Raw genomic sequence first — 22,837 nt, forward strand, 5'->3', positions numbered from 1 at the left:
CAAATTAGCTGTTTTAAGAAAAAAATAAATAAAAGGAAAATATAATAGTTCAGAAACTCTTCTTGAACAGCTGAATCTAAGTTGGCAATTTGGGGTGTGTGTGAAAGTAGCTCGCCTTGCCTAGGGTGCAAAATAGTCCAGCACCGGCCCTGCTTATATTACTTTGTTAAATATTGAAATTACTGTAGTTCTAATTTCTTTTGAAGCTATCATTCATCCTGTGGGTAAAACATGAACATGAAAAAGACTAGAAGTGCTCAACAAGAAGCACAGGACAGTATTCATTTCATCACTATATTAGGCAACTGATAAAACATAGCAGAAAGCATTCTCCACTTTTCCATATGATCATGCAGATCCCTAAAATGGAAGTCTGGGTGATATCAATGGAGATAAATACAGATATTAAACGTTGGTTTATTGCTAGTTGAAAACATAGTACAAAGTCTGGAAGGACAAACCTTGGGGTTCATCTGTCACAATAGTTTCTTTTTTCTGGCGGATAAGTTTCCATCGAGGTACGGGTGGTGGTTTTGGAGGGGCTACCAGGGGACCTGACCTTACTCTGGTTAGCAGTGCAGGATGGCTATATATGTGGGAAAGTCCATATTCCCGTAGTCTCTCAGAAGAATCAGCCTGCCGAATACACAAAGGAGGCTCTGTTACATACAAAACTATAACAACAGAAAACATTCTAATTTTGGCACAATTATAAGATTTCTTGGGACATTAAGAGCTCAGTCCAATGCTGTGCTCTGCAGCAGGAGAGAAAGGGATCAGATGCTGGGTATTTGAGCTGGGGCAAGAAGATACCTCATCAGTACTGCTGTGCCCATGCTTGATATGGGCTACAAGCCTTGCTGTGGGGCTACCCACAACTGTAAGATCTATTGGAATGGTCTTATCCTTCTAGCATTGGCAAGTCAGTAGGAAGTAAAAAGGCAGCTACAGGGGCATGTGGGGACAACTTCCAAAACCTGTAATAAGGCCAGGATTGGAGTGTAATGAAAAAAGTAATTTTGAGTTGACAACGTCTCTTAAATATGCTCGGCAAACACGGCTGGTCAGCAGATTAATTACTGCAGCCTAATTTTGGATTATCCTTCATAATGATGAACATCCTGAACGTGACACGTTCCCACATGGGAAGTCTCCAGTAATACTGGGCAAATCTACTTGTCAAAAATAAGGATACTCTAAATGATAGACTTCCAGATATCCATACACTGCTGTGCCATGCTTGCAAAAGAAATGTTTACAAAATAAGTATTTCAGCTTTACAGGTCAAAAATGCTATAAGGTTGTTTTTTTTTGAGAACTTGAATTATATGCTGGCAGAAAGCCTGCCTACAAAGCAGCCCCTTTCAAAATTATGTTTCTTGTTCTGAATTGGTATATCCAGTTGTTAGTTCATTTTTAAAAGCCGAAGTATATGTGTCCTTACCATTTTCTCTAATACAAAGATCTTTTTTTCAGACACATAAAGAGGCATATAGCAAGCATATGCTACCATCTGTGGCTGCAGTGGTGCTGCAGAACCTATTAAAAAGAACCCATTAAACCTATTAAACAGTTAAAAAGAAATAATGCTGTAGATAATAACGTCATATTAACAGATAATATTCCTTCTTAGGTACTATGTTGCTACAAAAGCCAGAAAGAGAGTCATGAAAGTAACTTTCTTTTATGTGGTTCCAATTAAGTAACCTATTCTGAAAGAGATGTATTGAGCTATTTTAGAGCAAGAGGTTTAAGGATACCAGTCATAATCAGTTAAGGTTTTTCACTTAAACTGCACGGATTTCATTCACGTTGAGAGAACAAATACATTGTGAAGGGGTAGTGAGGAATTGATGCATTTAACTGTTACACTAGTTAAAATCATTTTATCTTCTTTCAAATGAAAAGACATAATGAAAAGAAAAGAAAAAAGTATTTCCTATAACTTATTGAAGAAATATTTCTTCCTGTGTGTTGTTATGTTTTAATTTTCTTTGAGCTTTTACTAAGGTATTTTCCATGAATAAAACATAACTGAGAATTATTTACTATTAAAAACGTTAGGCTCCATTGATTTAATCTGCTATTCTGATGGAAAATCTTCCATAGCAAATAGAAGGCGAAAGAACAGAGGAGATTGCAACATTAAAGACAGCAAAATAAGAGCTTGGCCAAATGAAATTATCTCAAAAACTAATGGAGTTAACAAAAATGTGTAATTACAAAAAGTATTTGTCATTAAATGTGAAACATTTCAGAAAAAAATTCATCTCTGTAGCATAAACCAGTGAGAAGTCATGCATATTTAAATATGGCAACTATATAATAGTGCGGCAGCCATGTTGATGACATCATCACGCAGCCCCCCCCCCCCTCACTTTTCTGAGACATTTATGTCATATATAAACCAAAAATATTCACTAAGCTTTGGCACTCACTGGGGTAAATAAATCCTGCCTGGCTCTGGATACATAACTGACAGCTGAGTGGGGGGAAAGAGTGAAAGGCAAATGAGCACTTAAAGCACCTGCAGTATTTCCTATCTAAGGAGAGAGGAGAGGAAGCCTACAGGATTCCAAGCAGGCCTTCCCATAGTCACAGATGTGGAGGTTAGCACATGAACCACTCATCAATGTCAGCAAATCCCAAACATTAGCAATGGGTTCAAATTGCAGTGCACATGTTGTATTTCTGAACCAGGGCTAAATTTCTTCCCATACAGAAAAGTGGGTCAAAATTCACATACCATGAGGTTGAATACACTGGTGAAGTACTTTCTGATTGCTTTTGACATTCATTTGTTTTTCTTGTAGTCTGCTATCACCTTCAGCAGACTCATTTAGTTGAACCAAACGCTGCAGTTCTTTATCAGCCATGTATATTATTATGTATATTATTATGAGTTAAAATCAAATAAATGTACAATATTAAAACTAGCTGTTACATATGCCTAGGAATATTTATAATTTACCATCAATAAACATCTGAAGAGAATTTTGAAAGTCAGAAGACAATCGTCCAGAATGAAGCACTGACTTATTTCTATCCTTTTCACCATCCTTACTTCTCTTCTTTCCAAGAAGATCAGACTTTTCTGCCAAAGAAAAGAAATACATGAGGGGATACTACTATACTTCAGAAATAAGAAGAGCCCTGCTGGATCAGACCAAAGACCGATGTAGTCCAACATTTTGTTCCACAGTGGCCAACCAGATGCCTATGCAAAGCCCACAAGTAGGACATAAGGGTAATAGCACCCTCCTATTCATGTTTCCCAATAACTAGTATTGAAAGGCATACTGCCTCTAATACTGGAGGCTATAGTCATCAGGACTCATAGCCACTGATAGGCTTAACCTCCATGAGTTTGTCTAAGCCCCTTTTAAAGCCATCCATGTTAGTGGCCTTGTGGTAGTGATGTCCATAGTTCAACTACATGTTATATTATCTCTCCTGAATCTCACATCATTTCACTAATTTGTATAACCCTGGGATCTAGCATGATTCATTGTCTAAACTCCATGCATAATTTTATATACCCCCCCCCACACACACACACTCGCCTTATTTCTAAGCTAAAATTTTTCCAAATGTTATAACCTTTCCTCCTAGGGAATTTTGCCCTACAGTAAGGCTTTCACAGAGAGAAATCTATATAATATTGGAGGGTTGGTTACAAAAAGCCTTACTTTAGGGCATAGTATTAGAAAGAATTAGAATTTATCTCTGGATATTTAAAGTCCATTGATTTCATTGGGAATTAAATGCAATTAATGGAGGGGTTCAGAGGAGGGCAACGAGGATGATCAGGGGTCTGGAAACAAAGTCCTATGAGAGACTGAAAGAACTGGGCATGTTTAGCTCAGAGAAGAGAAGACTGAGGGGAGGCATTATAGCACTCTCCAAATACTTCAATGGTTATCACAGAGAGGAGGGCAAGGATCTCTTCTCGATCCTCCCAGAGTGCAGGACACAGAATAATGGGCTCAAGTTACAGAAAGCCAGATTCCAGCTGGACATCAGGAAAAACGTCCTGACTGTTAGAACAGTATGACAATGGAACCAATTTCCTAGGGAGGTTGTGGGCTCTCCCACACTAGAGGCATTCAAGAGGCAGCTGGACAGCCATCTGTCAGGTAGGCTTTAAGGTGGATTCTTGCATTCAGTAGAGGTTGGACTCAATGGCCTTATAGGCCCCTTCCAACTCTATGATTCTTTGATTCTATACCCTGGAATATTGAGTCAAAATTCCACCTCTTTGTAACAGTTTTTAGGAATGGTATCTCCTCTGGATAACTAAAATATTCAATATGCTTACTTGAAGGTATATAAGGAAAAAGGCAAAGAAATAAAATTTATCTCTGACCAGAGCATTTTGTTAACACTCAGACTGTCTGAGAGTTATTAGGATATGGCAGAGTAAAAATGAACTCCATCAGAAACTGTTTGTGCTCACAGTAAATCTACCATCGGGGGTGTTTCTACTAGCAGTAAGAACCAGAAAGCCCTAAAATGAGGTGTTCTAGGAGAAGGGCAAGGGCAGGACGGTGGTGGCTTTGGATCCACGGGATTCAGTGGATTTAAAGGCTTTTTTGTTCACGAGGGAGGTCCAGGATCTACCACTTCACTCCCCCCACATACATACTTAGGACCACCTATCTTTTAAGGCAGCATATCATTTAGAGTCTGTATAATTTCATACCTTTGCCTGTTTTTTCAGCTTTTTCTGGCTTCTCTGGTTGCTTAATTACAGGAATGGTGTCATTTTTAATTTCAGAACCTTTTAGATCTTTTTTTGCATCTTGAACTGATCCTTCAGATTCAGGAAGCAATTCTTCTGGTAACTTAAACTCTGGCACTACATCTTTTAAGAATTCCCAAACTTTATCCAAATATCCAGACCTTCAAAAATATAAAGAATCATTTTAAAATATTATTGCTACTTTCCATTCATTTAGTGGAAATGCACGATACTACTCACAGTTTCGGGGTGGTGTTTGTTTGCTTGTTTTGTTTTACCTATGGGAGTCAATTAAAGAAATATCCCAAATATATTTTGCTACTATTTAAGTGGTGCAGTTATGATTGGAAAGATTGTAATAACTTGTAATAACCCTTTTGACAGCATTTTCTTCTAGTGTAACATACCTACTCTTTGAAAAGGAACGAAAATATGGAAGCAACCTAATTTAATAAACCCAGGAATAACAATTTGCTAAAATGTAAGCAAAACCTAGAAATATATGAACATCAAATAAGTTGAACTGAGCAGGTACAAAGTCATATAATTAAAAACTATCATTTGATACAATAAAATATGTTCCCCCTCCCCCCACAATATGCTTTAGATGAATTCAAATGGAATGTACAATAATGATTTTAAAAAGTAATATCCAGCTAAAGCAAGCATAAAGAACTTCAGGAGTGATAGCTTTAAAAATGTAAATTTTCCACAAATCTTGAGGCTATGGGGAACAAACTATATTTTTCAGAGCTTTTGGGGGGAAATGGAAATTTTGGGGAAATTGAAAAATAAGCAATACTTTTTTTAGCACTCTTTACAGATCTAAAGTCACTTTCTTGCTTTAAGACAGCCTTCCCCAACATGGTGCCCTCCTGATACTTTGGATTCAGTTGCCAGCAGCCTCAGGCAGCCTGGCCAATGGTCAGGAATGATGGGTACTGTAGTCCAAAAATCCAGAGGGCACCAGGTTGGGAAGGCTGCTTTTCTGTTTCTAAAGTTATTTTACGTAAAATGTAGTTTGCTCATAAAATTATCTTTTAAAAGTAAATTCAGTTAGCAAATTTGTAATTGTTATCTGAATAGATTCAAAGTACCTTAAATGACTGCTATAGCATCAGAAATAGGACTCTGCAGAAACTGTCAAGAATGCACATTTACTGTCAGGAATGCACAATTGTTGGGAAACTGAGCATAAATGTCTATCAGTAAAATTTACTTTAGATCAATAATTTTAATAAGGAATGGAAGAAACAACTATATACTGGGAATCTTACAGAAAGAATAATAATAAAAAAACATTGTCCCCAATGACATCATTATTTCCAGACAATTTACATCTCTAGTCTTTCTATAAAAGTGTTCTTACAATTCCAAGGAAGCTGTTTCAGTGCTAAACCAGCAGTAATGGACTGGCTGAGGGCAAACAAACTGAAGCTTACTCCTGACAAGACAGAGGTGCTCTTGGTCAGTTGAAAGGCAGATCAGGGAATAGGGAATCAGCTTGTGCTGGATGGGGTTACATTCCCCCTGAAGACACAAATTTGCAGCTTGGCTGTACTCAGCCCCGAGCCTGGATGCCCAGGTTTCGGCAGTGGCCAGGAGTGCATTTGCACAGTTAAAGCTAGTGTGCCAGCTCTGCCCGTTCCTTGAGATGTCGGACTTGGCCATGGTGACACATGCCTTAGTTACATCCTGTTTGGATTTCTGTAACATGCTCTAAGTGGGGCTGCCTTTGAAGAGTGTTCGGAAACTTCAACTGGTCCAAATAGCTGCAGCCAGATTGTTGGCTGGTTATAGGAAGCATACAACTCTCCTGTTAAAACAGCTTCACTGGCTTCCGGTCTGTTTCCGGGCACAATTCAAAATACTGGTTATCACCTATGAAGCCCTATATGGCTCGGGTCCAGGTTATCTGAAAGAACATATTATTATTATTATTATTATTATTATTATTATTATTATTATTATTATTATTTATATAGCACCATCAATGTACATGGTGCTGTACAGAGTAAAACATATTCTCCCATATGAGCCTGCCTGTGCTCTGAGATCTTCTGGGGAGGCCTTTCTCTCAGTCCCACCAACATCCCAGGCACGGCTGATGGGTACGCGGGAGAGGACCTTCTCAGTGGCTGCTCTAAGGCTCTGAAACTCCCTTCCCAGGGAGGCTAGGCTGGCCCCCTCTGTGTATGAAATCTTTATTGCTAAAAGCGATAAGCCATCACAATTTGACATAGTTAGAAAAATAAAATACAAGTAAAAAGATGAGTTAAAGTAAATGGAATAAAAACAATTTAAAATAAAATAAAAATAGTAAACAGAAATACAAGAATTTAAAAATGGTAATTCATATTAACATAAATTAAGAGCTCCCCAGTGGAGTACTAGATCAGCACATATAAAAAGGGTAAAATCTCCAGCTCCCCCTTACGAAACTTGTAGATGGTCTTGATGCGTAGCTGTGCTACACTTTCAGAGGCAGGCAAAAGCTTTTTTTGTTTTGGCAGGCTTTTGGAACTACTCTGGACCTGTGTTAATGCATTGGATCCCCCCTTTTAATCTGTTAGTGTTTTTAAATTTTTAAACATGTTTTTAATTGTACTGCAGGTTTAATTCTATTTTAACTTTTGTAAATTAATATTGATATGTTTTAATTGTACATGTTTTAATCTTGTAAACCACCTTGAGTCTCAGTACTGGGGGAAAGATGGGAAATAATAATAATAATAACAACAACAACAACAACAACAACAACAATAATTTTTAGAAATAATTTTGGGGGGAGTAAATCCTGGGTAACAATATATAAATGCTTGTCTTAAATTCTAACAGAAAATTTTCATGAACTAAACCAGTTCAATTTTTCGGGAAAAAACAAAACCGGTTCTTGGGGAAAAACATTCCTTCCTGGTGTAGACCAGGAAGACAGGTGCACTATTGTTGGGTCGGATGCAAACTTAGTTATGGTCATTGATTACAATGGACGTCCCCTAACTATGGCTAAGTCTGTATCCAACCAATTAAAATGACTTCAGCAACAAACTACTTCAGAAGTCCTGATTTTCAAAGATACAAAGCACTTGAGTTAAATATATGGCTTTCAGAGAACTGATTTTGATTGCTTTAAAGGTCTGAGTCATGGTGTAAATCTATCCCCCCACCAAAAAACAAAACAAAAACACCCTGATGAATCAAGTACGTGGCAAACAAAGAGAAGGGAACTCTTTATAAAAGTAGAACTTACTGGAGAGGAATAATTTCTGGTATCCATCCAGTAAGTGCATGTAGAACTGTGAATTCCCCCAGTTCTCTTTTTCCAACTTCACTTATACTACAAAAATACGAATATGCATATAAGCAGTACAATATAATATTCAGATTTTAATTCTATATCTCCATTTATCATACAATGTCCTTCCCAATTCCCCACATTTCATATATAATTTTCACCACTGAGCCATTTTATTTGTAAGTAAACATGAATGCTCAGAAATCTAATAACTGCATAGCTATAAATAGTTAAAGGACTACAGCTCTCTTTTCGTATCTTCCTAGAAACAACAGATTGCAATGGACAAACATGCAATGTTCAGCAACTCAGCTTTTCCAAGGTCTAAAGAAATTAAAATGGAAAACAGGATCAAAGTACTTTCTCTTGGAAATACAGGTTGCTGCAAGTTAATGTACAGACTCAATTACAATAATTTCCAAAGGGGTGGTCTTGTTAGTAAGTTGCAGCAGAAGCAGTTTTAAAGTACCTGAGAAATGAGCAGATTTATATTAAGGCATACATTTTTGTGTATATGGTCTCCAGTGTATAAAACACATGACTCAATAAATATGTTTGCATTTTTGTTTCAACTTAAGTATATATGATGTTATATTGTCAGTCTCCATCCTCTCTGTATAAGTATGCAGCTATAGCAACTACTTTTCTTTAGAAGAGTAATAAATAAATAAAATAATTATCCAAAGACTGATTCTAAATCTATGTAATTCTATACACCTGAAATTCCAAGTAAGAAAGAAGCATAAAATAATGGAGTTATTGGTCAACAGGGATAGATATGCGGGATGGCAAAGCCACAAAACTTAACGCTATGGTTATTATGTTAGTGTTCTAATCACTAACACAGTGCCAAGATACACAGTGATATCCTATAAAATGTTCTAATTCTAACACCAGGAATATTTCCAAACTTTGCAATCATTTCCTTGCTTTGGTGGCCCTGAGTTTTGTTAAAGAATTCTGTAACAGTTACACCTCTGAACAAAACAGATTCTTGGAACTTAAAACTGCACGGGAAGTTTCACACATGGAATGGGGCTTCTGCACCTCCTAGGGCAGCGTCCTATGTAGGGGCCATCAAGAATGGTATTCACTGTAGCCTGGGAGGCTGCAGTTGTTGCATGTGTGCATGAAAGTATGAAATCGGAGACCTTCACTCCTTCTGCCAAGGGGTCTAATAGATCAAAGCCAATATTTTTTTTGTTCATGAATACAAACAAACAATGCCTTCTATGCATCTGAGGCTCTTTCTTTGTTTATGACAAGTTTCAAAAACACCCACATTCATCCTACATATTACATTCAGGTTTTGTTGCTTATTGCTCTATTTTGATTTCAAAACAGGCATAGGAAACTTTAAAAGCATACTCATTGTTTGCTAGTTTAATTATGGCTTTAGTTAATATCAGCGGCCAAAGTTCAACTTCACATGTTGTAGTTGGAAGCAGCATGTCATTGTCCTCATTGACAGGTATGCTATCATCCACAATGATCTTTCGCCAGCTCCCCTATAAAAAGAGAAAGGGATGTGGCAATGAAAAATACAGTTGGTATAAAAATCGGTGTGACCTTCCAACAATCTAACCCGCATTACTACCTTAATAAATAGGGAGTACAAATTTGAAAAACCAGCAGATTCCATCAGACAACAGTACAACTAGTACTTTGGCAACCATTTGTGAAGTATTAATGAGCTATTCCTCAGGTGCCAGAATTCATATGGCTTTTGCTAAGGGAAGAATATGCTTTAAAGGACTAAAATGACTAGCTAAAATATTCTCACGTTATAAAAGCATAATGAAGAACATAGTTTGTCATTATTTATCATTATTACAGTTATATAGTAGAAATACTTGGGGGTGCAGTGTGTGCTGGACGGATAATGCCACTGAACAACAAACTGGGAGGGGGATAACCTCCTCTACGATGAGCTGCAGAACCCACAGGAGCCACTTTGCATATCCAATCCCTACTCAGCAGTTGCACATTGTGCAAACCATCACATCACTCTCCAGTTGCTGCTATTGTGCCAAGTGCACTATGCAGGCCTAGCCTGCCTCTGCCTCTCTTGCATAGGCCTCCTCCCACATCTCAGTGGCAGCAGCCAAGCGGTATAATCCATCCACAACATCTATGTGCACTGCCACTATAGTATTAAATGCGAACATACTATTGAAGACTATTTCCCCAACCAATATGTCCCTGATAAAACAGCAAGAGAGGAACATTTGCTCATTTTAGAACACTTAAGTGAGACCTGAAAACAAGAGAGTTGTATATGTGCCTTGAGCATGGAAGCTGCTTCAAATGGCTTCAGGCATTTATATAGAATGCATTTGTGGTACAACTTCTCTAACAATGGGCTATACCCATCTCTTACTGATCACAATGGAATCCCTTCAGGGACTGAGGGCCAACCCTGGTTCCCTAAAATACATATATAGGATGTACTCATAAAAGGCTAGATAAGGCTCTGATACTTACAAAAAACTCTTTAAAAATGCTCATTATAGAGGGCTTATACGGATTACTTCTGTAAATTGGCCCAGATCAAGAACACACACACTATAACACATTGTATTTCTTTACATTAAGAATTTCCTATAGGTACTTAGGGTTATATAGAAAATTGTAATGATGTAAATGTTTTCTGCCTGTTGTTCAGCTCTTCTTTTATTTAAGTAAAACATATATATATATATATATATATATATATATGCAATCACTGTTCTCCAATTTGGGGGTTGGTGCATTGCTATATAGGGGAAAATGTCCTGTAATTTTATTAAGATTGTATGCAAAGCTAATATATAATAAAAAGATAGAAAAGTACTTACCATCCAGTATAGTTTTACCACATATTTTCCATAGCTGTTGTACAATGGCATATGTCCCTTGACAGCTTTGCATAATGAATATATATGTTCCCATGGCTTCCACAACAGCTGAGGCATTTCATTGGCTGCTTTAGCATCAGCACTTAAAACACTTGCATTATATAGTCTCCATACGGCATAGATTTCACTTATTATCCATCTCATCAGCTAAAGCAGGGTTTGAGTGGGTGGAGAAAATTACAAATGTCAACTGAGCTCTATTCACAATCTATAATTTCCAGCTCTTCTTATTAAGAAAATACATAATAGCAATATTTTTTATTTATTCAGAGGCTAATAAACTAAATTATACACAGAGAAGTAAGCAAAGACAAGCCCATATCTGAAATCTCATAATCTAAGTCTGGGAGAAACAGGATATATACATTTGGGCAGCAAAAGGAGCTATTTAAGGGAATTTGGAATCCCCCCCCCAAAAAAAGAATAATAAAAAGTAACACGCTCTTTTATTATAATCTAAATCAGAACATAATTATTTTGTATGCTTGATATGCTGTAACAAAAAAAAAAAAAAATTCCCACTTACTGTGGCCAAAGGTATTCTGTTGCCTGAAGTGGAGTTCCTTCCAACCTTCATCTATGATTCCCTCCAAGGTACTCCTGAATATGGTTGCTTCACCCTGCTGCATGTTAGGGCCGGTCCTACCTATTTCTCATACCTCCTCTTTTGTAATAACAAATGCCTTTTCCATTTATCTAAACAACTGATATGCTTTATTGCTTATTAAAAGAGTGGGTTTTCACATACCTCACTGTTCATTAAATGTTCATTGGCTGAAAAGAGGTCAAACCAAGTTTCATTTTTTACTATCACAGGCACCTAAAAAAATAAGTTTCATTATTTTCATTAAAATGTTTATGAAAAATTATTGATGGCATTAGAATTAAAGTTTATACATGTTTCAGGATCTTGAAATAACTTGTTAACATCCTACAAAATATATTTCAAAAGAAATATAATTGATTTTTTTTAAAATCATGGTTAAAAGTTTGAAAAAGATTGTGACATTGAACCAAGTTACCAATGAGATATTAGGGAATTGTCAGTGTGCAACAGACAAGTCTCAACCTGGAGACCAGCAAGAGTTTTTAAAAGAGTTGAAAATGAATGCTTGAGGAATTGTTTCCTAGGGCATACATGCCTTTCTTTTGTTCCACTGTTAGACTTTGGCAAGACAGCTTGGAAGTATTTCAAAAAGCTGAAAAAGCTTTGAACAAGTATGACAGAGGGATGGCTACACACACCACAGGCAACGATGCCCCTGTCACTGCACCTTGAAATCTCCGAAAAGAAATACTGTCTGTCTCTAGCCTTAGATGAGGCAGGAATGGTTCTATCTCAGTCAAAAAGAATATTAAACTGATAAAACATCATTATTTTTCAGTAAATATATCTTCATTTAAAAAGTCTTATTTATCCTAACACACAGCAAATGCTTCTCCAATAACAAAACAAATATACAATGGAATCTTGCAGCAGACCAATGAGCAAAGTCATAAGCATGGTGGTGCAAAGAATGGTACTTGAGTTATAGATGGGAAAACTGCCTTCAATCTTAAATTGTATCTGTTCCTATAAATTCTCTTTTGGGGGATTTGCAAGTCCATTGAAGATATATTTGTTGTGGACTAAACTGCTAATTTGAGCCATACTGCATTGCGCTGCACCAAGTGCTTTGAGCATAATGCATCACAATCTAGTTTAGAAAGATATTGAACCAAATGCTGATGATCTACGAAGCAAACAGCCTATGCTACTATTCTTTGCTCATTTTATATTCTTTCAGTTGTCAAAATATTTTTTGGGGGAATATTTATTTCTTTAATTTGTACCACACCTTTCTACAAAAAATGGCACTTCTCAGTAAAATATAGGTACGTAGGTGGAGTTATGATTCTGATACTTGAAATGGTGTTGAGATGGGCCAGATAAGCATTTTGCATTACAGATTATTCTTAAGCAGATTTGGAACATTCCCCTTTTAAAAAAATTAATATGCATCCCTTTTCTTTTTTGTTGTCCTTACCTGTAAGCCATCCAACTACATCAGATCAGTTATGGCATGGGTCTGGAATCGTTTTCAGGCCAAGGGCCATATTCCTTCATGACTCAAAGGGGAGTTGAATACCAGCAGTGAGAGAGGCCAAAGTGGGTGGGATCATTGCACACCCACTCTCTCATACACACACACACACACACACACACACACACAGATATCCACACAAGGAAGACATGTCCACAGTATTATGTGTTCTTAAAAACAATAAAGTGGATAGCTCTGTGATGAATAGTATGTCAGCCAAAGAAAAAAAGGGGGGCACTCCAAGAAAAAGTAACAGAGGAACTAAAAAGGGAACTAAAACAGCCTTTGCCTGGCACTGAAAGGACAAATTAATACCATGCAAGTAATTACATATATCGAAGTATCAAGCTATCAAAAATATAACAGACAAGACTGCAAAACACTTTCAAACAATGAAAAAATGCAGTGGAGGTGTGGGGGAGAGAAAAAAGAGCAGCTTTTAGTGGCTGCTGCCAACACCAGGTATATGGGGCCTTGTTACACAGCTGTCCTCAAACAGGATGTGATGCCTCTCACCCATCCCTACAGTTATTCCTGCAGCAATGGAAATGATATTAACCATGGCAGGACTCTCTTTGTTATGCATACCTCCTTCCCACTCTACTCCACCCTTCCCTACCTTCCAAACATACAAGGGGTCCCTTTCATCCCTTCCCCATGGATTGCCCCAGCTAAACAGAAATCTGCTCCGATGGATGCTGCTCCTTTACTCCCAGATAACTGAATTGATACTGGTGATACATGCCTGGTTATAGCAGGGTGGTGATCGACAGGTTCGATTCCCTGCTGGTTCCTGATTTACTTTTGCAAAAAACAGGAGATCAATATTTTAAACAGATTATTGGTTTTATTGTTTCTTATTTAGTTTTATTGTTTCTTATTTGCTTACTTTTCTTCAGATTAACACAAGTATTCTTACCTTATTGAATAACATTTCTTGTGGCCTTCTCCAGGTGCTCAATTTTAAAGAAGGAGGAAGTTCAATTTTTCCTTCTGGATCTTCAAAGACATGCTGTATAAAGAATTAATATAAAAAAATTAATATCTATAACCATTATGGATTGAATCCAGACAAAGTCATGGCTTAGGGCAGCAGCACTGAAATCCCTGTTTTTCATCACTACTAACTTGTCCCATTGATTTCAATATTTCTACTCTAAGCATGAGTAAGTATGGATCCAATCCTATATGCTTATCCTTAATAGAGGCAACACAATTCAAAGATAAGCTGGTGACTTTCCAATCATGTCATGTCTTATAAGCATGTCTAATATAGCAAGCCATGGTGAAGTTGTGGCACGTGCAGGGCCATAATTGTGCATATCCAATCTCCTTTCAGGCGTGGTATGTGAACCCGGCAAGCATGGGTTATGCGAGGGTTAAACAACCCAGACAATAACATGTAGATCTGACTCAGCATAAGGCAGCTCCCTAAATTCCTACAATGTTTTGCCTGGCCACAAGGACCAGCCAAAATTTATGCAGCCCTGTTTTAAATCCTTGATTTTAATGTCAGATCAAAATGCAGATATAAGCATTCTAGTTGAAATCAGTGAAACTTAAAACTGGATCCTATCCTGTCTTCACAAACTATTCAGAATAATGAAAAAAATATTTCAATAGTTCTGCACCATAAATATAGTGCAACAGTTAGATCTCTCTTGATCGTCCCCATATAACCCAAATTTACTTACCAACTGCTTGCTTTCACATAACCTAGGTCTCATTGTCATAAAACCAGAGAGATCAATCCTGTGAAGATCGGTGATGCACGAGCAGAATCTCAATACAAGATGCAAAAACTCCAGACTGGCACTTGATTGGTTAGGGAGCCAGGAGAGTGCCAAGCTTTAAAAGGTGTACTTGAGAAGATACTGTATTAACAAATATATTGATCAGTCTCCTACAGCAAACTTACTAAAACAGGACTTCTTCCAACTTTATCTTTTTCCTTTCCACCTTTTCCTGCATCCCACTTTTCTATGTTGATGTCTGCTTCATTCCATTCTGGCCAGATAGGAAATCTTCCCCTCCTAGCCTCTAGTGAAGCAACTTGAGGGTTTACAGAAGAGGCTGATCCAGAAAGAAACCAAAGGCTGAAATAAAATGTGCGCATGAAAAGAAGTTGCATTTTATTTTGAGAGTTACTCAACAATAAACTTTCACATTTGCTTATTCTAATGTCAATTGGATGTAATGTTGCTAAGTACAATTTCTTTTTCCATTTTGAATCCCATTACACTACTATCTGTATAAGTACAATGGGAATGCAGTTCAGGCATGCTTTGCTTGATCAGTCTGCCAAGGTCTGTGCCTTGGGTCAGATACAAGCATTAAAGCCCCTCATAGGTAAGGCACCCCCAAGATCATACACAATTATCACTTCCGCTTTCAGAACAAGAAAGAATATTGCCGCAACTTAAAAACCAAATGCCCAGATCACAGCATACATGGAAGGAAAAGTCACTTTATTTTCTTTGCCTTGTAAGAGTTAATACTTGTGCTTCATTCTTTGCTCTCTTCAGTCTTTCTTTCTCCCCACTCATTCCAAGGTTTACCCATGTCTCCTCAGGTCTAGTTATCTGCATTCAGGTTCCTATCACTACTCCATTTAGACCCTTAAACGATGGAATTTTCTACCACCATACATTGCGATGCTCATGGTTTTAAAAGGCAATTAGACAATTGCCTTTTAAACTTCTAGGATTAGAGGCAGCATGCTTCTGAATAACAGTTGCTGGGGAACAGCAGGAGAGGGCTAATGCCTTTAAGACCTGCTTCCGGTCTTCCCAGGGATATCTGGTGGACTACTGTGCATAACAGGACTAGATAGGCGTTTGATCTGAGCCAGCCAAGCATTTCTTGTTTTCTTAACTACTCCTTTCCATAACAAGTAGTTTCTATACCCAGATCTATTTATTATTTACTTGCTCTATTTTTATCTTACTTCTCAGGCAATTGTTGTCTCCCAAAGTAGCAAACGTCAATTAAAAAAAGAAAAAGAGAGGCACTACCACCAGGCTTACAAAGTAAAAAGACAAAGAGAGATTAATTTACTAATTAACTCATTACTTACGGTCAGCAAGATTGCTATGTCATGTGCTTTCAGACTTAAACAACAGTATGTTGACTAGTCCTGTTTTTTAAAAAAACAACAACTAATAGGCTTCCAAACCTTTAATTCTAGTAAATTGTCTGTAATCCTATACCAAGTTACCTAGACCTAAGTCCCATTGAACCCAATGGGATTTACTTTTGAGTAAACATGTGTAGGATTACACTGTTAGCTATTCAATAATATACATACAAGCTTAGGCCAAAAGACTTGGAGAAATAAATTGCCCTATTTTGCCAAGGGGGAAACAGTTTCTTTTGAATATGTCTTTAGAGATAAAAATGTCACTTAATAGATAAGAACAAGCTGTCATCAACCTCTTGATTTAAATTCACTATCTACAATTCAGCAGAAGCTAAACTTAAATATTTCCTGACATCTGGGGCCAGAAGGCTTAGCTGGTGGATTGTTGAAGAAAAAGAGAGATATGCTGTCCTGACCTGACATTCATTCAACTACTGCTTCGGAAAGGGCTTCATATATCCCTAACATCTTAATAATGTTAGAGGTTGACATGGTTAAGGTCAACCTGCAAAGCAATGCCAGAATTCATTGTTGTCATTAGGTTATTGGTTGAAGGATTTCTTCTTACAGTGATGCAATCTATTGATAATGAAGAAACTGACCCTGGAAACTTTTATCTCCTGAACTTGAAACTGACCAAGGACGTAGCCAGTAATGTGCAAAATATGCTCTTTGACATTGGCAGTTTGTCTCTTGCATTGTTATTGGCATCACTCTGGAACTCTGGCTAAAGAATGCATTTCATTCCAGAAAAGGCAGCAGAGCCAGTGGTTTAAAGGTTGCCAAGAATGAGAAGAGAGCTGTGAATGGCCACAGAGGGAATAACACGGAACAAAGGGCAATGAACCACAAGAGATGATGACTAGAGTACTGATGGAGAAAATCTCAGCATGAATCAGAGTCCAGCTGGAGATCTATTTCATGATGTTGAGCACAACGAAGAGAGCTCATTTCTCTGCCATGGTTGCATTCACACAGAAAGACAGGCAATGTTTTTCTGTATAGTGCAGAGCCTCCTTCATCAGGATTCTGGAATCAGGGTGCCTGTGCAGTAAGTGGCCTGCTGTAAACAATTTGCTTTATTTTTTTGCAGATATTCTCTCAGACCTGCCTTGGTTTGGACTCCAATATTGGGGCAGTTGAAATTGTTGTGACTTTGGCAACTACTTGTCCAGTTGTGTTGGATTCTTTTCGGCTTGTGGATCTTGAGGATGTGTCCAGGATGTCGCGAGTGATGAGGGCTACCAACTGTTTACCTTTATCCCTCTTAGTTGATTGAGAGTTTCATCAGACAAGCGTTTCAATGCACGCTCGCTACTGCCTACTTACAGATGGGCGTTTGTCTTTTAGATGACGATATCTGCCTCTTGCGCACCTCCCGCTCATTTTTCTGTCGCAAAATGGATCCCTTTTAATATTACGTTTAAAAAAAATAGAACGTGCTGTGATCTCCTGCTGTGTGCAGGAAAAGTGGCATGATACAAACGGCCCTTGAATGGGCCACGTGGTCTTTGTTTACTTCCTCTTTCCCCTCCAGGCAGAAAGACAAAACAATGAGGGACAAAAGGAGGGGTGGAGAAGCGACAGTAAGGAAACACACTAAATCAGCCAAGGCAGGATGGTTGCTATGGTAAAGGGATATGATTAATGTCACTTTGCAGCAGGGGATTGTTTCCTTTTGCTTAAAGGAAGCAGCAATAAGACTCTTATTAAAGAAAATTCCCCATGACCTTGTAGAGTTAAGTAATTATAGATCCGTCTCAAATGTACCATTTCTGGCCAAGGTATAAAGAAAGTAATGGCCTCACAACTCCAGACATATTTGGATGATACTAATTATCTGGACCCATTTCAATATGGGTCTTAGATGGCTTTGGTCACCTTGGTGAGCAATTTATACCAGGACTGAATATGGGGAATATGGCCCTCCTGGATTTCTTGGTGGCTTTTGATACCATCAACCATGGAATTCTACTGAACTGCTTGGTGGGCCTGGGCCTTGGGAAACTATATTGCAGTGTTTCCAGTCTTTCCTTTTGTGTCATGTCCAGAAGGATGACACCCAGGTCTATTGCTCTCTGTCACCTAATACTAAGGAAATAGTTGATATTCTAAACATTGACTGGGCTCACTAATGGGCCTGGTGAGGATAAACAACTTGAGATTCAATCCAAACAAGACAGATGTTGATCAGTAGAAGTCAGATACAGGAATTGGGATTCAACCTGTTCTGGTTGTGCTCCCTATGAAAGTTGAGGTCTGTAGCTTGGCAGTGCTCCTTGACCATGCACTGTCCTTGGATTGTCAGATGGCAGTGATGGCAAGGAGTGCATTTGCACAATTAAGTTTAGTGTGCCAGCTGCAACCTTTCCAGATATGGCAACAATTATCTATCACATTTAGACTATAGCAATCTGCTTTGTGTATGGCTACCCTTGTTAGCTCTGGCAGAAACATGTTATAAAAATACAGTAAATAAGTAAATAAATCTGTCTATGCACTTCCTCCATTCATTATAAACAATAGCTTTATCTCTGGGTAGTATTTGTTCTTTTTCAGCATTTATATTTGCTACGTATTGTATATATAAAATTGGCATATTAGGTTTACTGCAGGGAAAACAATGCATAATGGCAAAGATTTTCTGCCACGTCTAAGAATGGCTGTAGTCTCTTCTAGTTGGTATATGCATTAAATTATTCTTGCTTGGCATTTAAATTTCAAAACTTGTTTATATAACTTTTTGAGCCCATGGGGGGAAACTCTGGTGAGTCTAGACTGATTTTCAGCCATACTGCCCGAAGGTGAGCTGCTTGTATGACTGACAGAATCACATACTAAGCTCAGCATTAGCCGCCTTTTAACACTTACTTACAACTTCAGCTTAGAGTGTGTCACAAGTGAATCATTTCAGTATGTAGTGCCAGCAGTCACACAACTGTTTCACTTAGGGGCAGTGCAGCTGAGAGCACTAACTGATTAAAAAAAAAACGGGGCTGCCATGGCAAAAAATGTCATGTGATGAGGCCCTTAGGATCAAACTAGGCATGACATCTGACACATGGTTATCTCTGGAATTCAAGATTAAAAAAATAAATGGCCAGAACCCCGGGGAGGGAGGGGCTGGATCAGGGTCACAGTGTGGGTGATGGGTCCTTTAACTATTTGACCCTGCTGTGGTCCTGATTGAAAGTGAGCCTCCCCACACTTACTATTTGTAACTGGAGGAAAGCTGACATTAGTGCCAATGGGAGTTTTCCTCTCATTATAACAGAATTTCTGCCTGTGTAATCAGAGCTTCCCTTGCTCTCCTCCCCCTTGCTGCTTCCTGCACTGCCCCCCTATCAGCTTCAGCCTGTCCCCCAACTTTCTAAAGTAGATTTGGATTGCACACAGCAGACTGCGGGGGTGTGTGTGTAATTTGCTCCACCAACAGTGCCCATTCCACTCATGGAAGGACACCATTAGATGCCAACCATAGAGCTTAAGTGGTTATAATTACCTTGTTCCAAAGTGAAAGGAACACAAAGGACCTCACTTAGTGGTTTGTTTGAGATACTTGGAAATTCACAGTGGATGAAGGCTTGACCCTGTTCTTCCAGCTTTTGGTTACAAAATTTATAATGGTATAATTTTCATTGGATATAAGGCCACAGTGTGTACAGCAGTCTTTGTTCCAATGTGGGAAAAGGCTCCAAGGCAAAGATGGGGACTCCAAATGGAGAGTAAGCCACTATTTGGGGATCCAAGAGCCAAACCAATTTGGTTGCAAAAATATAATTTAAAATGAAGACCCTTAAAACTGGGCTTCTCCTTAGATAATGACTATATCAAAGAAAATATCAAACAGGAAAGAGAAGAAGGCAAGAGAGTGGGAACTAGCTAACACGAGAACCAGGAGTAAGTGAAGCCTTTGAAAGACTAAGCTAGATAAGTAAATGAAACATCAGTTATCTGCTCAGTCCCACAGACTCTCTATATGGTACACAGTACCTTTGAAATTACAGCCACGGATCTTCAAAGCAAACACATTACTTATTTATTCTTTACATTCATATTCCACTTTCCCTCCAAGGAACTCAAGGCAGTGCACATGGTTCTCCCAGGCCTGTTTTATTCCCATAAGAACCCTGTGAAGTAAAGTGACTGGCCTAAGGTCACCCAGTAACCTTCATGTGCAAGTGGGATTTTAACCTGAGTCTCCCTAGTTCTAATCTGATGCTATAACCACACAAACATTTCATACATCTTCATGTGTGCCTGTTGAGTGCAGGATAACTAAGGGGGGGATCTACACTACTGCTTTTAAAGCGCTTTAAAGCACTTTGAAAACGTTTTGAAAACTGTATATGCAGTGTGTCCTGGGCCCAAACAGTTGTCAAAACTGTTATAAAGCGCTTTAAAGCAGTAGTGTAGATCCCCCTTAAGCTAACCAAGAGCTTCATATGTTACACTACATATAATCCACTTGACCTCACTAAACCAGAAAGTGTCAAGATGGCAAAACATTTAAGTGGCTTTTGGAAAGGGGAGGGGATAAATAGATATAAGATTAATGTATCAGTGGCAAGCATGCATGATAGCTAAAAGTGCAATTTCTATTTTCAAACCTCTGGGAATGGCTATCCCCAACTTGTCCCAGGGTATTTTGCTACTGTCAAATCCAGAGTGCTGTGATTGATGGATCTTTGGCCTGAGCCTGGTCCAATACTTCCACAAAACTGCAAAGCTTGTCAGTTTCAAGGGAGATCGTTCTGAGATACCTCCTGGTCAAATGACCAGTCTATAAGGCAAGCCCTTCTTCTGCATGGGAAGATATTAGCATTCAAGGCCCAAGAAATGTACAAGACACCTTTCTGATTTAGCAACTTATTTAATTCCCAGTTAGCGGGAAACAAATGAAAAAGGCTGGCTATCTCCACTAACACTGAAGTACAGGAACTTCATGTGACTTTAAATCAACAATAAAGATGGTACTATCCATTGCTTTTGAAAGTCAAGCTATTTCTGTGTAGCGTAATGAATTCTCAAAGAGATCCATTTTTTAAAACCTAGCTTGGTATAAAAACTCACCCAGAGGACCCTAGAGACTGCTGTGTCATCTCCTTGTCTAGCTTATTGAATATGTTTTATACACCTTAGTAAAGAAACTGTTTTAAAGCTATCTAAGAAAGCTACTCCAAACGTTTATTGCTCAATCCACAGATCATTGCAACACATACAAACTTAAAACTTAACAATACTATTATACTGTATCAAAGTTACACATAAGGTTAAAACAATAGAACTATGGATTACACAACAATCCTTACTTAAATGATGGTAAGGTGGGTGAACGGCAAACATACAGAAAACTTTAATAACCTGTCAATCAAATTGCATTCATATCTCTTCACACCGATAGTATCCAAAAAACTTGTTCTGCACCTGGTAGCTTTCACTGCATATAGTGCAACCCTCTGTATCACATATGGGTTGGTTGAATATAAGAAAACAACCATCACTGCATTTTGTGGTAACGAATATAATGAGATAATTACACTTTTTTGTGGTAATGAATACCATATGTTAATTATGCTTTTATCTATCCTGAACCTACTGCCAGTTGATTAAGAGCCTATCCTTCCCTCTTTCTATACTCCCCTCAATGAAAATCCCTAAAAACATGGCAACACAACTACTAGTGTGAAGTATGAATCAGCCCTCAGTGAGTCTAATGAAAGAAAAGTAAAGATTTGGATTATTTAATAAGTCCTGCAACTCTCTCTTCCTCTGACCTAATGCATATGTGGACACCATAGAAATTATCCTGACTAAGTTTGCTTGGAGCAGAGCACAACTCCTATAGCAAAGGCTAAGTATTCAAGACACGAAAAAGTCAACAGCATCTATCTTTTAGGAAAAGTAGTGTAATGAAAGGAGGGCTCTTCATAGAGTGGAAAGATCCAGGTTCAAATCCTCACTCAGCCATGACACCCAAGCTAGTTGCAATATCTCAGCCTAATCTACCCCAGTTTTGTTGTAAAGTTAAACTAGGAGGGGAACCATGTATATCACCCTTCTGAGCTGAAGGAAGGGATGATAAATAAATAAATAAAAATGCTGCACAGTTTGTTTAAAACCCAGTAAGCAAAATCATTCAAGGATCATGTGAGCTTTATGTCCCAAGAGATCAGGCACCACAGATTCTCAAAAAACAAAGAATTCCACTAAATAGCGTCAAAGTATACATGGGTGAACAAGAAAAATGTTCATAAGCAACCGTTAGTTATTATAAATCTAGGCACAGCGATATCTACCAGGAAGGAGCATTACCAGCCTTGGAAGCTCTTCCCATTATCCCAGTTATTGTGAACGGGAGTTGGCAAAGATAACACACTCTGCACAAATCCAGAGACACTCTTTTCACTAGAATTATTTCACATGTTCCTGGAGTAAGCCCTTACCTTAAAAAGAGGTGTACTTTTAAAAGGCTTTTATTGTGTGTGTGTGGGGGGGGGGATTCTGAAATTTGGGGGCGGGGCAAGAAAAGGTGGGGGTATTTGGTCCCCGCAAAGTAGGAAAGTGGGGGTGGGAAGGACGCTCCTCAGAGATAAAAGAGTCTTACTCTTTAGTGGGTGGGCCTGCCTGAAGAACGTTGTTGCTTTTCACTACCTCCTTCTTTTTGGGAAACTTCGACAT

At 38.3% G+C, this 22,837-nt stretch overlaps 1 protein-coding gene across 1 annotated transcript in view; it reads right to left on the reverse strand.

Moving 5' to 3' along the window:
- The window catches only part of ADGB (androglobin), a 91,547-nt gene extending 68,710 nt beyond the window's left edge, over positions 1 to 22,837 (reverse strand). Inside the window, exons 1-11 of the mRNA XM_063125694.1 lie at positions 22,764 to 22,837; positions 14,936 to 15,113; positions 13,937 to 14,029; positions 11,682 to 11,753; positions 10,874 to 11,080; positions 9,405 to 9,544; positions 7,992 to 8,078; positions 4,703 to 4,902; positions 2,972 to 3,094; positions 1,445 to 1,539; positions 462 to 636 (exon numbers count right to left, since the gene is read on the reverse strand). Of these exons, the coding sequence (XP_062981764.1) occupies positions 462 to 636; positions 1,445 to 1,539; positions 2,972 to 3,094; positions 4,703 to 4,902; positions 7,992 to 8,078; positions 9,405 to 9,544; positions 10,874 to 11,080; positions 11,682 to 11,753; positions 13,937 to 14,029; positions 14,936 to 15,113; positions 22,764 to 22,837 (1,444 nt within the window). The remainder of the gene's footprint in view (positions 1 to 461; positions 637 to 1,444; positions 1,540 to 2,971; positions 3,095 to 4,702; positions 4,903 to 7,991; positions 8,079 to 9,404; positions 9,545 to 10,873; positions 11,081 to 11,681; positions 11,754 to 13,936; positions 14,030 to 14,935; positions 15,114 to 22,763) is intronic.

This window comes from Elgaria multicarinata, chromosome 4, assembly GCF_023053635.1.
Source record: "Elgaria multicarinata webbii isolate HBS135686 ecotype San Diego chromosome 4, rElgMul1.1.pri, whole genome shotgun sequence".
NCBI lineage: Eukaryota > Metazoa > Chordata > Lepidosauria > Squamata > Anguidae > Elgaria > Elgaria multicarinata.